This window comes from Thermobia domestica, chromosome 15, assembly GCF_964235325.1.
Source record: "Thermobia domestica chromosome 15, izTheDome1.hap1.1, whole genome shotgun sequence".
Taxonomy (NCBI): domain Eukaryota; kingdom Metazoa; phylum Arthropoda; class Insecta; order Zygentoma; family Lepismatidae; genus Thermobia; species Thermobia domestica.
This window is the reverse complement of record NC_137468.1, coordinates 75,427,985-75,443,687: the sequence shown is the minus strand read 5'-3', so window position 1 is coordinate 75,443,687 and position 15,703 is coordinate 75,427,985. Positions and strand designations below refer to the sequence as shown.

General features: G+C 37.6%; 1 protein-coding gene across 3 annotated transcripts in view; it reads left to right on the top strand.

The window, feature by feature from the left end:
- The window catches only part of LOC145671093 (uncharacterized), a 58,648-nt gene extending 54,192 nt beyond the window's left edge, over nucleotides 1-4,456 (top strand). For all 3 annotated transcript variants that reach the window (XM_081739852.1, XM_081739850.1, XM_081739851.1), the window contains exon 6: nucleotides 1,949-4,456. In XM_081739852.1, the coding sequence (XP_081595978.1) occupies nucleotides 1,949-2,980 (1,032 nt within the window). In that variant the 3' untranslated portion in view covers nucleotides 2,981-4,456. The remainder of the gene's footprint in view (nucleotides 1-1,948) is intronic.
- Nucleotides 4,457-15,703: the final 11,247 nt, after the last annotated feature.

The following is a 15,703-nucleotide window of genomic DNA, read 5'->3' as shown; positions in this document are numbered from 1 at the left end:
AGGAAAAAATCGAAATTTGATCTTTGACCCTATATCTCTTCAATCTTCAGTACAAGTGACATGCTTCTATGGCGAAACAAAACTTATTTCCTTCGTCTAAAGTTACACCAAATTCCACGGCTTTACCTCATACCAATTTTGCACAGTGAACAAATGAAATTGACACACGAATTAAACAACACTCTGTATATATTGTGCTATTCATATATTTATTTCAGTATGTACAATACAGAGGTTAATCCGCTTTTATCGGAACAAACTGAAAATGTTGCTTACCTAAAATACTTCACCCCGCCACCATCAGTCATGCTCGATGTGATTACCACCAGTATGGACTATTGCTCAACATCGTAATTTCCACTGAAGCGCATCTCGTTGCAGCTGCACCAGAATTATATACGACTCCTGATTTGCAGGCTTTTTCGAGGCCATTTACCATGCAAACCCGATATATGAGGGGCGCCATTTGTGAAGTCCAAAAGCAGAGTAATACATGGGACTAGCATCTGGAATCTTAAGAATATCCTCTAACGGAATAGCATGGATATCAGTTGCAACTACCATGCGTCGATGTTTTCGCCGTGTGACTTGAAGCGTCGTGCAGTTCGATACGATGGATGTCATCAACATAGAATGCAGACATTTCGTTTTTGTAAGCAGGGGATAGAACATGTTCCTAGTAATTAACAATACTAATTTCGAAGTTCTTTCCACCTTACGAATCTTGAGCTTCCTCTAGTAAAAGCCAGGAACAATCATTAAACCTTTAGAAAACTTTCTTGGCATTGAAACTTAACTTCAGCGAAGTTACATCGGTCTTTTTCATAAACCTCCGTAAGTGATAGCCCGAACATTTGCACAATCAGTTAGGTACAGGTTCGTCCATTATCACAGCAAATTTCCAGTGATCACTAGCTAGATAATACAGTGTTCTTTTGGCCCATGATACGCTGTAGTGTTAACGCACATAAGTTTGCGCTGTGGACAGTTTGCAGCCTGAATTTATGATGGGTTGTATGATTCGCTGTTGATTGGACTACATATAATTGTTTCGCCATAACACACTATACTAATGTATCCTCACACAGCCACAATACCATGTATCTTTAGCCCAGGTCTATAGTTCACTGACGCCCTCTTTGAATGAAACGTACTGATGTAGATTGAGGAGGCTAGTGTGCATCAGGATTAATTGTAACAAAGTTCTGCTTCGCGGAAAATGCTGAAGTTGATATATCAGCGATATTTGTGCCCATTTACATCTTCACTCTACTGCATAAAGCTGAGTGTCTGATAAACATGTGTGTTCAGTTTTCTTGCTGTGTGAAACTGTTTGATAGATATCACTGTCTGCAAACTGTTCTGATGAAAACGGACCAGTCTCTGTATTAAGACCCATAGAAATATAGTTCTATAAAGTGATTTTAAAAAGATCTTGAAACAAAGTGTTTTTACCTTTGTTATACATCATGATTGTACATTCATGTTAATAATAATAATAATAATAATAATAATAATAATAATAATAATAATAATAATAATAATAATAATAATAATTATTATTATTATTATTATTATTATTATTATTATTATTATTATTATTATTATTATTATTATTATTATTATTATTATTATTATTATTATAAAATAACTACATCCATTAATCTAAAAAGTTTTTGCTTGTAAGTGTCATGTTCTCTCACGCACATTTGCCAGAAATTCTTCAGAAGGACAAAGCCTTCGTCAAACTTTTTTTTTTTTTTTTTTTTTTTTTAATAGGAGTATGCAGTCTAGTAAATTACAAATTAGATACTTTTTTTTCATTCTTTGTTTTAAATTGTAGTATTTGACGCAAGAATCCATTAAAACATACCTTTACAAATCATCCTCTACACTTCTAAGGTTTGTTAAAAGTAGTTCTCTACCAGTCCATCCGTCTTTTCTGTAGGATAGTGCATCAAATTCAAGCGGAGAAAAAGATGTGTCTGGGTCAGGAGACAAAGATGTAGAGAAAAAGAATGGACCAGACTCTGTTAAATTGGAAGCTGGTACGGGTTGGACGAAACCACATCATCCGCCATCAGCCCCCATAGTGTCTCTGTTGAAGCTGCAGATGTGTGAGGAGCAGGACTCCTCTTCGGCAGTGACACATCGGGTTTTAACAAAGAAGGTAACAACTACCCATGACAATATAACACATTCCTCATTTTGTCCAAGTCACAAAACTTATATATATCCATTTTCATCAACAGTGTATCCACATCATACAGTATATCTGACATCATGCGTGGGACAGTATCCTTACTATCCTCAGTGTGCTCCTCCATCTCATGTGTATAATTCAAGATACTATGGAAGGGATAATATGGTAACCAGTAACAATAATCCTTCAACAAATAAACCTCAACATCAGTCATTTTCTTCCACGGATTCTGGTCCCTTTCAGCCATCCTATTCCCGTGATAACAGATTAAAACCCAGACATAACAGTCCTATGAATAACACACCTGCATCTAAGAGCCAACCAAAATCCCCACCACCTCCTACTCCTAACAAGAAGTACACTTCTGCTCCCTACTCACCATTATCCTGCCCTGTTATTCGCGTATCTGAGAATGTTTCTTCCTCAACACAGGCACCTCCTAGCACCCACGTTTACAATCAGACCAATAAGCAGCGCCGCTATGCTAGTCCACGAAAGTCAAATTCACCAGGTCAAGGAGGAGGAGGACGCACAGGACAGCATCGGGGAAAATTCATTGCTAAAACCGTGAATGGAGTACAAGTGATCCCGACTGACAAGATGGATAATTCCTTGGGTGGCGCCGGTGATGCTCCGCCGTTATCCCATCTGCCTATGACTCCCCCTCCTACACCACATTCCACTGTGGCTTCTTCTGGCGGGATGAGTCGTGAAGTAACCCACATCCAAAATGCTGTTCAAGAATCTGTATGTCAAATGCAGGCCTTGAGCCTCTAAAATTCTGTGTAAACTTCAGCTCTATATATATATATTATCCTTGTTCGTTTCCTCTCTTCTTTTTCATTGAGTTTGATATAAGTAATGCATGAGTTTCGTTTGTTTGTTTGTTTGTTTAATGTGTTTAGTACATACGCATATATAAGTGTTTTGTGTCATAAATTGATGTAACCAAAAATATTGTATGTGTATACTCACAGCTAAAACGATGCATGTTATGTGATACATATAAGAATTTATAAATATATAGGTATATATATTATTAATATTAATAGTAAATTAGAGAATTTTGAATTTAGCCATATAGTAGGAATTGATATTGAAGTGAGATATGTCGGTGCTTTTGTTTACTAAGTGAAATGAAAGGTGGATAAAATATTTCGAGGGACCACAAGTGTATAAGCAAGATGAAGGTATTGCTCAAAGTAGAACATCACGTGCTACCATCATCGCAAGTTCCTAAATAGTTCTATGGCTAGATGTTTATATCCATCTAACTTCAATGAAATAGTTCTTTCAGATTTTTTTTTCTCAGGTTTTAGCTAGTCATTGCTAGTGAGGGACATGAAAGATACCTAGAACAGATACGATTTGCAAGTCAGAGATTTAAGAAAAATAAATTAACACTTGCATCTTGAGGCTGTGAGCAGACTGTCCAAATATTGATTAAAAAAAAAAGTGCCTTTGTGAATATATTACGTTACTGAAGTTTAAGAATATATAAGAATATATATATATGAGAAAATATAGTATAAAATATATATATTTAGTAATAAGAGAATAAAAATATAAAGTAATGTTTATAGAAGTGCCTCAGAGTTTTGGTACTTAAAAAAATATGTGATGTGTTCAGTGTTTGCGTGGCGAGAACTCTGGGAAAATCTCAAGCGTGATTGTAAGTATATTTGTTATTTCTTATAATGTTTGTTTGTTTTGTTTGTTTGTGAAATATCCAAACTTTTTCTTCCCTTATTATATCTAAGGCTGAAAACATACTAAACAAACTGAAGTTGTGACGTGTGATACGTAGTAGGTGTGGTAACATTTAAAAATGGTAACTTCTTCGTACTATCTACTTCCTATTTTGTGCTATAACATTGTTTTTTCATTACTTTAAAGTCAGATATTACTGAAAGAAAACATTTGCATAGCTTGTAATCAATGCAATAATTTATTAATCCTGTTTCTTCTTTTAAATAGTACAAAATTTTTATAAATTTGAATACTTTTATATATATATATATACAAAACATATATATTCAGAAACTAGCTAACTATGTAATATTAGGTAAATAAAACCAAAAAATTGGATTTGTAAAAATTTCTTATAAAGACAAAAAACGTATATGTCAAAGAAGGTAACTGAAGTACAAAGCATGTTGTAAATTACATGGTGTGTATGTAAATTACATATGTAAATTACATATGTACATATATATATCTGTATGGGCAATAAATAAAAGGCAATAAAATATATATATATTGTGTGTGTGTGTACATAAGAATTGTTACTTGCATTCAGATTCATATAGTGTCTATATTTTCAATATATTGAATGTCGCCCCCCCTAGATTTGCCATTTTATATAAACAAACATATCTTGAGGCGGAAACGAAAATTAAATGAAGGTAATACCAAAAGTATACGAGAGTCAAAAAGTAAAGGGACTTTTGAGAAAATATACATTTATTCTAATGATAGAAATCTGAAATACACAATTTTTCTACATAATCTCCCTGCACTTCAACGCATTTTCCCCAACGTTTCACACGTGTTTCGATTCCGTCGGAAAAAAGTTTTTGGGTGTTTTCAAACAATGCTCGCAACCTTACTTTCCGGTTCATGATGATGTACCCAAGTTCTTCAATCGTTGACGTAGATGGCCTGTGCGATTTTTGCTCGTTACATAAAGTTCTTCCCTGTTTGAAACGCTCTATCCCTTCGTAAATCTTGCTTCGCGATAAATAGCTGTCACCGTACTGCGCTTGTATTAGACCAGTGGTGTCCAATTATAATGAGCCTGAGGGCCATAACCGTCTTTACTAGTAAAGTGGAGGGCCGCAGCTAAATAATAATAATAATAATAATAATAATAATTATTATTATTATTATTATTACGCTACAAAAGAAAAATATAAAAAAGGTATTTGAAATATTACCTATTCAATCTGTGACAAATGAGGGTGACTAGCAGCTTACAAGGCTGGGATATCTACATCCATTCCTATTGTTACGAGCCGCAGGAGATGTAAAAGAGAAGAATCTCCAAGGCAATTTCTGAAGCGATTCTTCACAATTTTCATGGTGCTAAATGCACTTTCACACACATAAGTACTATCAAACATTGACACTATTTTCCCACCAAACTCACAGTTTTTAGGGAAAACTGTTGAAATGGATGTCTACGCCCTTTTTTGTTGTACAGAAGCCCTAAATGGATGCGTTATTTCAAAAGAAGAGTGGAAACATTAAACGAATAAATAAATATAAATGAAAATATTATCAGTAATAAAAATCGTGAATCGTGAAAGTTTTGTGGGTCGTAGAAAACGGTTTGGCGGGCCGCCATTTGGACAGCACTGTATTAGACGAATAATTTCCGCATGTTTAACACCTTTCGCAAACAAAAAGCGAATCACTACACTCATTTCCTCCTTGGTGCAGATCGACACTGGAGTTGCCATGTTTAACGGTCTGCTACACTACAACGACTAACGCGGGATTAAGAATGACACGTTGCATAGAAATGTAGCGGACAACATCAATTCAACGCTGGATACTAGCATTGTTACCCAACCCTAGTGCGAGAAATTGCAAAAGTTCCTTTACTTTTTGACTTCTCATATTATTTTCATACAATGCTATGAGGAAAGATCAGAAAGTTCTTATCCTCACCATAATGAGATGAGTTAGAGACCTGCAGTTTAGTTTATGAACGTGTCCTTTTCTACATATTGATCTCGTGTTTCCGTACATTCCTTGTGTGTATGGATCAGTCCAGTTAATACTACCTGCATAAAGGGCTGCGGAGTTTGAGCAAACTCGGTTTTTTAAACATTAAAGACTTTCTATCATTCACAAAAGGCCTACTTCGGAAATGTTTCTTCATACTTGGAAAACAGAAGTAGTCAAACGGAGCCAGATCGGGTAGGTTCGTAGTCACATGACACACAAAGGTGAGTGTTTCTGTTGCTCGGTGTGCAGGTTGCATTGTCCGCAAGCAGCAACTACTTTCCTAGAGTAAATTCCGTCTCTTGTTTTGATAGCATCTCATAACATTTTTGGAGCAGATTTCTGTAATATGTTTCTGTTTGTGTAACCCCTTTTTCGTAAGTAATCAGCCAAGAGTACAAATTCATGTCCTCAAACAGAGACAACATGATTTTGCTTGATGAATTGTCCAGTTAGCTATTATTAATAATAATTAATTAATTAACTTTCAAAGTGCTATGTATAAGTTTTTGGAAATATTATAGAACACCTTTGTCCGAACGTCCGTCCGTCTACAGGTATCAGAGCAAAAACGATAAGAGATATCGATATGTGGTTTTTGCAATTGGTTCGGCGTCCCAAAGATAGGTTCAATCTCCTTCGTTAACTATTCAAGTCGGAAGTGGCCCAAGTTAGTTCAGTTTCAACATTTATCGCCATAAAACGAAAACATAGCGAGAAGCGGTTTTTTCAAATGATTCAGCGGTCCAAGGTAGTGTACCGTGACTATAACGAACACTCTACAAAAATCGGAAGTGGTTCAAATTTAATATTCCAGTTTCAATACTGATATCCGCAGACCGAAAATAAGGTATATTGAGATGCGGTTTTTTGCAATTCATTCAGCGTTCCAAGAATAGGTTCAGTCTCTCCTGTTAAACGTATGTTCAAACCGAAAGTGGTTAAAATAAGACTTCCAGATTTCAGCTGTTACCCCAGAGTCCAAAACGGTATTAGATAGCGAGAACCGGTTTTCTGCAAGTGATTCAGACTGTCAAGAGAACATACCATCAGTACTGCAACACTTTATCAAAGCCGGAATTGGTTGAAATTTACTACTTCTGGTTTCAATACTGATTTTCATAGACCAAAAACGGTAAGACATCGAGATGCGTTTTTTTGCAATTGATTCAGTTTTCCAAGAATAGGTTCTACCTTCTCCATTAACCCTCTGTTCAAACCGGAAGTGGTTGAAATTAACTTTCCGGTTTCAACACTTATCGTCGTGAAAAATAGTAATAGCGACAAGTTGTTTTTCTGGAATCGATTCAAGGTGTCGAGACAATATGTCAATCCGCAATACTCTACCAGAACCAGATATGGTTTTAATTTACTACTATTTCATTGATTACCGAAGAGCAAGAACTGTAAGAGAGATCGAAATGCAGTTTTTTTCAATCGATTCAGTTTCGCAAGAGAAGTTCTCTCTCTTTCCTTAACCATATATTAAAATCGGAAGTGGCTTAAATGAGCGATTTCCGGTTTCAACCTGTATCACCATACAACAAAAATAGTAAGGCAGAGCGAGTAATGACTTTTTGATGGGGATTCAGCGTCCGAGGAATAGGTTCTCTGTGATTTTATTAACCTATTGCAGCCACTAATTATAAACGTAATACAGTGTGTTTGAAAAAGAACTCCCTAGTTTTAATATGTCCTAGAATCTGTACAAAGTGACATACACTATTCTAGTTTGTGGTGTTTGATTCATCAGCTCTCCAAGGTTGGCTCACCTGCAGTTGGCAGGTCTGCTTGACCTTAAGACGGCACCTGTGCTGTGTTTTTTCCCCCTCTGTTTCCTCAGTTCAGTGCAGAGCAACTCAGCAACAATGTGTACTCCGCAATGGAAAACGCAGTGTGTTATTTGGCTTGTAAAAACTGAGTCAGTTATAACAGTGCAACGTAATTTTAGAGTCAGTATGATGGTGAACCACCTACAGTAAAAACTATCCGTCATTGGCTAAAGACTTCCAAGGAAACCGGTAGTGTTTTAAAAGCAAAATCACCAGGTAGACCGAAAACTTCTGAAGATGATGTTGAACAGATCCGTGTTTCTTGTGTTCGGAGCCCGAAGTAGTCATTAGCCCTACGTAGTCTACAATTAGGAATGCCTAAAGATACTGTGTATAATGATGTGTGTAAAAGACTTTAGTTGCGCGCCTACAAATTGCAACTGTTACATGAAATTAAACCTACTGATAAAATCTAAAGGTATGAGTTTGCTGCTCACTTTCTATACGGAATTGATGATGTCAATTTTTTAAAAAAGATTCTCTTTTCTGATGAGGCTACATTTCATGTTAATGAAACAGTTAATCGTCATAACTGCAGAATTTGGGGGGCAGAGCATCCACATGAAGTTATTCAGCATCAACGCGACTCTCCCAAACTTAATGTCTGGTGCGGTTTGACGGAAGATCGTATGATTGGTCCTTTCATTTTTGTAGAAAAAGTAATAAACGGGGACGTTTACTATAACATGCTGACAGAGTACGTCTTTCCCAAAATGGACGATTTTGAGGCGGAATAGGAGCTTGTTTTTCCAACAAGATGGCGCTCCACCTCATTCAGTAACCATGTGCGTGCGGCTCTTGACACTCGCTTTCCAGGAAGGTGGATAGGCAGGGCTGGCCCAATACCTTGCCCACCACGAAGCCCCACTGGACTTTTTCTTTTGGGTCCACATAAAAAATGTGTACAGTGAAAAGATCAGAGACATCAATCATTTATGGGAAAGAATCGTCGCGGCGATTGGGACAGTTACACCTGAAATGTTGGTGAATACGTGGCGAGAAGTGGAATATCGTCTTGACGTGTGCATGGCCACAAATGAATCCCACGTTGAAGTCTTCCAACATTAAACAAAACTTGAAGGAATTCTCTTTCATGATATGTACAGTGAAACCTGTCTATGTTGGCCACCATCGGTTCCATTGAAAAGTGGCCAACTTACAGAAAATAAGTGTGATCGGTGTACTTTTAGAATAGAATTTCTATTACTTGATTGTAAAATTTTAATAAGCAATGACACGACAGCTAGTCTTAAATCATCTATATAGAGTAATCATAACAATATACAGTACTAGAAAAAATAGTACAGTATGTTTAATCTGAAAACTAGTTTGGTACACTGAATTATTCGGATTGAAAACAATAACAGAAACAACCATAAAATAGAAACATATGTATGCAGTTTATTGAAATTGATATTGTAGCACACTGAGTTATTCAGATTGAAAATAAGAAAAGCAAAATTATAAATTGAACAATTTATATGTAGTTTATATGACTTGTTTTCAGTTGTTACTGTTCTTTCTTGTTTTTGTTTTTGTTTCCTTTTCATTTTGGATAAACTCCAATGTACTTCAATTCTGTTGTACAGATGAAGCATAGCATTAGCAAACTCATTCTAGACGTATCTCTTTTATTCTTTTTGCCTTGTTGATGAGCTACAAGTGTTTCCCTCGGAGCAAAAATGTTTTGAAAAAATCTTAAGGGAATTCACATCTCAAAACCTCCACTACTTTCCGACAAGCCGTCATGTGTCAATAGTTGACAATTGAGAATTTCAAGGAATTACTAAAGCTTTCCACTGATGAAAGGAGCCGATATAGCTAATGGCTTTACCAAAACAGATAGGGTAAACACATATATACGTACAATCATTTCCTGAATTCCTGTACGTGCTTTTTCTTATTCCCATCTGAGGGCAGGACTAGCTCAGGAGAGTAATGCTCCCGGAAGTAGGAACGGAAAACACAGTTCTGATTGGTTGGCGTTATCTATGTCTTGCCACGTTGCATTCAAATAGCAGAATTCAGACAATTGTTGTTGTCGGTCCTCGTGGCCGAGTGGGCTAGCGCTATAAGCTACTAACGAAAATCTATTTTGGCGTGAGTTCAAACCCGGCCCGAGGAAATTTTTAACATTTTTTTTACATTTTTATAACACTTTAAATTAAAATAATACGAAAATAATACTCAAAAATGTGATTTACTTATTTTTGTGCAGATAAGTAGTAGTAGTAGTAGGAACGGGTTAGAAGCCCCGCAGGGCTCGTTTTGTTACCCTTGTACTTCATGATATAAGGCTCGTTTAGTTCCCCTTGTACTAAATGATATAGATTTTGTGACCAACTTAAAACAACTGACTAGGATAGCGCGTAAAACAGCTGGCTAGAGTAGCGCGCGAAAAAAAGTACTTCCGGGAGTATTACTCTCCCGAGCGGGTCGTTCTGAGGGCGCGGTGGCTCAGTGGTAGAGCGTTCACCTCCGGTTTTGGGGTTCCTGCTTCGATCCCAACTCTCGCCGTGTGGCCTTTGTGGTGGACAAACACCGTGCTCGTGGGTTTTCTCGGGGTACTCCCGTTTCCTCCCACTATTCATTCCACCATTTCATTTATCTCTCATCATCACCGTCTCCTTTAGCCTAACCGGCATAACCGTGGGACGTAAAACTCAGATTTCATTTCATTTTCTTATTCACATCTTTCTTCACCATCCCTCATCAGGGCAGTGTTCTGGTCATTGACCTCCAAGAACAATTCGTGCGAATCCATGCTTCTGTCTGCAGTTACAAATACAGAATATCTGCCCCTCATATGAGAATACGATACAGTTAAGAAAGATAGCAAAACGGTATTTTGCGTGGCCAAGATACGCAGGTAAATTTATCATTACCATGACAGGTAAACAATTCTTCAATGCGGCCATCTTTCAAAGTAATAAGTAACGAATGTCTTACGGGAAAATGCAGGTTCAAGACGAACCAGGCCAAGATACACCCTCCATTCCAAAAGAAACCGAACTTTTGAAAACAAATAGTACCACTAGTGCCATCTGTTGTAATATTTTACCGATAGATGGCGTAGTTCCTCATTGACAACTGGTATAAATGTCATGACATTTGGATGCACGGCAACAAAGTTATTGCGTTTCAACTGTCAGTGTGTTGTGTACATCGGTCGGAAAATGAGTTTCAAACAACGAGCTGCAATTGAGTTTTGTGTTAAACTGGGTAAAACTTTTAGTGAAACGCACCAAATGCTACAAAATGCATATGGTAATGAGTGTCTATCCCGTACGCAAGTTTACGAGTGGTTCAGGCGATTCAAATCGGGTAGAGAGACGCTGGATGATGACGAAAGATCAGGCCGTCCCAGAACCGGATTATCGGAAGAGAACATCGAAAAAGTGCGTGAATTCATCAAACATAACAAAAAATCGTCGGTGAACGTTATTTAAATGGAATTAGGCATTCCTCAAACAACCGCATTTTGACCGAAGTTTTGGGCCTTAAGAAGGTTAGTTCGCGGTTTGTACCACACAAACTCACCGAAGACCAAAAAGTTGATCGAATTGCGCATTGCAAAGACATCGTTAAAAGTGCTCGGCAGGATCGAAACTTCTTGAAATCGATTGTAACTGGTGACGAGACGTGGTGTTTTGAATATGAGCCCGAAACAAAGCGGCAAAGTGCTGAATGGAGAGCGCCGGTGAAGGAACACCCAAAAAAAAAGTCGCTTGGTGAAGTCAAAAGTTAAGGTGATGCTGATTTGTTTTTACGATTCAAAAGGAATTATCCACAAAGAATTTGTTCAGCCCGTATAACAGTATGGATTGGCTTGGATTTTTAAACCAACCCTCGTATTTCCCCAGCGTCAATTCTTAGAAATATAATGCAATCAGCTAACAGTTGGAGGAGAACAATACTTAAGAATTTGTCACCCAGAAGGTACCTCACTTTTCTAGACAGTCTTGCTTCCTCCCGTCAGCCCATATTTGGAGGAAAAATTTAGCTACTCTCGTTGTAAACACCCACGCACAAGCCCTCATGACGATGACAGATTTTTACGTGACAATGTAAAAATTATTAATAATCGTCAATTCTACAACTTATTGGAACAATCAGTGTTTTAATGTGATTTCTATTAACCTATGGACCATTCATTATATATTATTAGCAATATAATAACGTAAAAACTTAATGTTCTCTACGAACTATATTTTAGTTTGTCAGTGTATTCCTGCGCCGCTAACTGGCAACGATGCGACGCAGGACAAGGACTGCAAGAGAGGACACTCATTCTCTTCCAAGATGTGAAGTGTAAAAGTGTGTTAGTAGTTTTCACACAAACAAAATCTTCTAAGAACTCTCAAAAGAGAGAGTATTATTCTTTCAAAATGTGAAAATTAGAATATTTTACAATGTCAGGCTAGTGCAACGTACTGAATTTACATTTTCAAATATTAATCTGCATCAAGTATAAGTGTAACCAACAGGAAGAATGTAATGAACTCATACTACGTAAATCTTGATAGTCTACTGTTCAAGTAATAGTTTTACGCCTCCTCATGAAAACAAGTATGTTTTGTGAATTTTATACAGCGATCGAAGTGAAGAGTTTGTAGTGAACTGCATAGCCACTAACCGATTCATTATCTTCGTTCGGTCGAAAATTTCGCGTATTATTTCGGTATCGTCTCGGTACGTTCACCACCGTGATTGGGCCATCTTTTTCGTCTAAGTGAAATATTGTGTCTTGTGTTGTTATACGCTTGTAAATGTTCTATATTCATTGAAGATAAAAATTAAATATAAGTGTTTCGATAATATTTTCTTTATTAATATGCAGTGAAAATAATATTAATAATTTCAAAGTGTGTGATCCATATTGTCTCTTTCTCAGTAAATGGAGAATATTACCTTCTTAGAGTGTACATGGCTTAGATTAGAACCAAACAGGTATAAAACCAAACAGGTAAGGTACTTCTAAGCAGTGGAGAACAAACGTTACTTTCGTCTCTCACTATCCATCTGGCGTGAATCATGCATTGCTGCCCCACTTGCACTCTTTTACAGGTATTGACCAGTGTATTTTGGAGCTGACGCTTCAGCGATGGTGGGTATACGGCTCATGCCTCTGATACATTTAACGCCCGAATCCTAGGACCGTGGGAGTGAGACTATTTGTTTACTTGCCAGTTCCTTATTGGATCTATTAGTCTTTGACAAATGAATGATGTTCTTAAGAAGACTCTAAAAGAGATCCAAGGTTCGAATCTCAATATTATTATATCTGGCTTTCGTCACGGGAACCAACTCCTCTTATAAAACAGGAACAAACGGTAGTCGAACCCAACTCCTTCATACCCGGCCAGACAGCCACTGGAGAGTTTTACTTGCGCGTCATGAAGCGTTTGCTGGCAAGAATTCGTCGTATTCGGCCCGAATATCGCGAAATCGGCAGTTGGACTCTTTTGGACGATAATGCACCATCACATCGTTCGCGACTTGTAACTGAATTTTTGGTCAAAAATCACATTATTCGGTTGCATCATCCGCCGTATTCACCAGATCTCGCTCCGTGCGATTTCTCTCTGTTCCCGAAACTGCATTTGGCGATGAAAGGAAAGTGGCACGCATCGATTGATGCCATTGAGAAGGCGACGACCGCCGTCCTAAAGACCATTCCAATAAAGGACATGGAGAAGTCGTTTGACAACTTGTTGGAGCGTGCAAATATGTGTATCGATGCAGAAGGGGAATACATTGATTAATAAAAATGATTTGTTCCAAAATATACATTGCTTTTTTGTTTTTTTAAAACGTTCGGTTTCTTTTGGAATGGAGGGTGTAAGCAGATGGCCGACTTAAAGAGGTGGCCAAGTTGACAGGTTTTACTGTACTCATTGATGTAAGTTTTCATTCATTTCCCAATTAAATTTATATTTATAGGTAGGAGTACTTTTTCAAACACCCTGTACTTGAAGTTTGAGTATTGAATTGCCATAGTTTGGAAGTCTACTGTAGTTTCACACCGTGAAGCGAAACTCACTTCTTTATTATAGCCCTTTCCGTACAGGAAACTTTTCAACATCTTTATAAATCCCCACCAAACTTCAACTGCAAACAAAAGAAATACGCACTATCGTATGGGATTGACGCATCTGTACAACTCATGTAACCCGCAAAATTGTAGCGAGCCGTCCCTGGCCGAAGCTATAAAATGCAACACAAAAATATATAATTATTAATGATTCTACAGTAAAACCTGTCAACTTGGCCACCTCTTTAAGTCGGCTACCTGCTTATCTTAGCCTGGTTCGTCTTGAACCTGCATTTTCCCGTAAGACATTCGTTACTTATTACTTTGAAAGTTGGCCGCATTGAAGAATTGTTTACCTATCATGATAATGATAAATTTACCTGCGTATCTTGGCCACGCAAAATACCGTTTTGTTATCTTTCTTAACTGTATCGTATTCTCATATAAGAGGCAGATATTCTGTATTTGTAACTGCAGACAGAGAAGCATGGATTCGCACGAATTGTTCTTGGAGGTCAATGACCAGAACACTGCCCTGATGAGGGATGGTGAAGAAAGATGTGAATAAGAAAATGAAATGAAATCTTTGAGTTTTACGTCCCACGGTTATGCCGGTTAGGCTAAAGGAGACGGTGATGATGAGAGATAAATGAAATGGTGGAATGAATAGTGGGAGGAAACAGGAGTACCCCGAGAAAACCCACGAGCACAGTGTTTGTCCACCACAAAAGCCACACGGCGCGAGCTGGGATCGAAGCAGGGACCCCAAGCACCGGAGGTGAACGCTCTACCACTGAGCCACCGCGCCCTCAGATGGGAATAAGAAAAAGCACGTATTCAGGAAATGGTTGTACGTATATATGTGTTTACCCTATCCGTTTCGGTAAAGCCATTAGCTATATCTGCTCCTTTCATCAGTGGAAAACTTTAGTAATTCCTTGAAATTCTCAGTTGTCAACTATTGACACATGACGACTTGTTGGAAAGTAGTGGAGGTTTTGAGATGTGAATTCCCCTAACATTTTTTCAAAACATTTTTGCTCCGAGGGAAACACTTGTAGCTCATCAAGGCAAAAAGAATAAAAGAGATACGTCTAGAATAGGGATTTGCAAAACCGGTTTTTATAAAAACCGAAAACCGGTTTCTATAAAAACCGAAACCCGAAAAACCGACATTTCGGTTTTCTCCAAAACCGGTTCGGTTTTCACCAGTGGCGTAGGGAAGGGGGGGCCCGGAGGAGCCCCCCCCCAAAGAGGTCCGACAATGTACTTTAGTACTTTGATGTTTGTAATTTTTTATATATTTTTATGTTTATATATTTTTTTGTTTGTAAATTTTCTATATGTACCTATAACAGCACTTGGGCCTCCCCCCCCAAACACATATCCTGGCTACGCTACTGGTTTTCACCGAAACTGGTTTCGGTGAAAACTTTTCGAAAACACTTAAGACTATTTCTGTGGAAATGGATTCGGTTTCCGGAGAACAACGAAACACCATTCTGGTCAGAAATAGAATAAATTTTTAAAAAAAAACGGAATCGGTTTTGAAGAAAACCGAAACCGGATCAGGTGAAAAACCGAAACCGGATCAGGTGAAAAAACGAAACCGGATCAGGTGAAAAACCGAAACCGGTTTCGGTTTTTCTAAAAAAAAACGAAAAACCTGTTTTTGTGCCCGCCACTAGTCTAGAATGAGTTTGCAAATGATATGCTTCGTCTGTACAACAGAATTGAAGTACATTGGAGTTTATCCAAAATGAAAAGGAAACAAAATCAAAAACAAGAAAGAACAGTAACAACTGAAAACAAGTCATATAAACTACATATAAATTGTTCAATTTATAATTTTGCTTTTCTTATTTTCAATCTGAATAACTCAGTGTGCTACAATATCAATTTCAA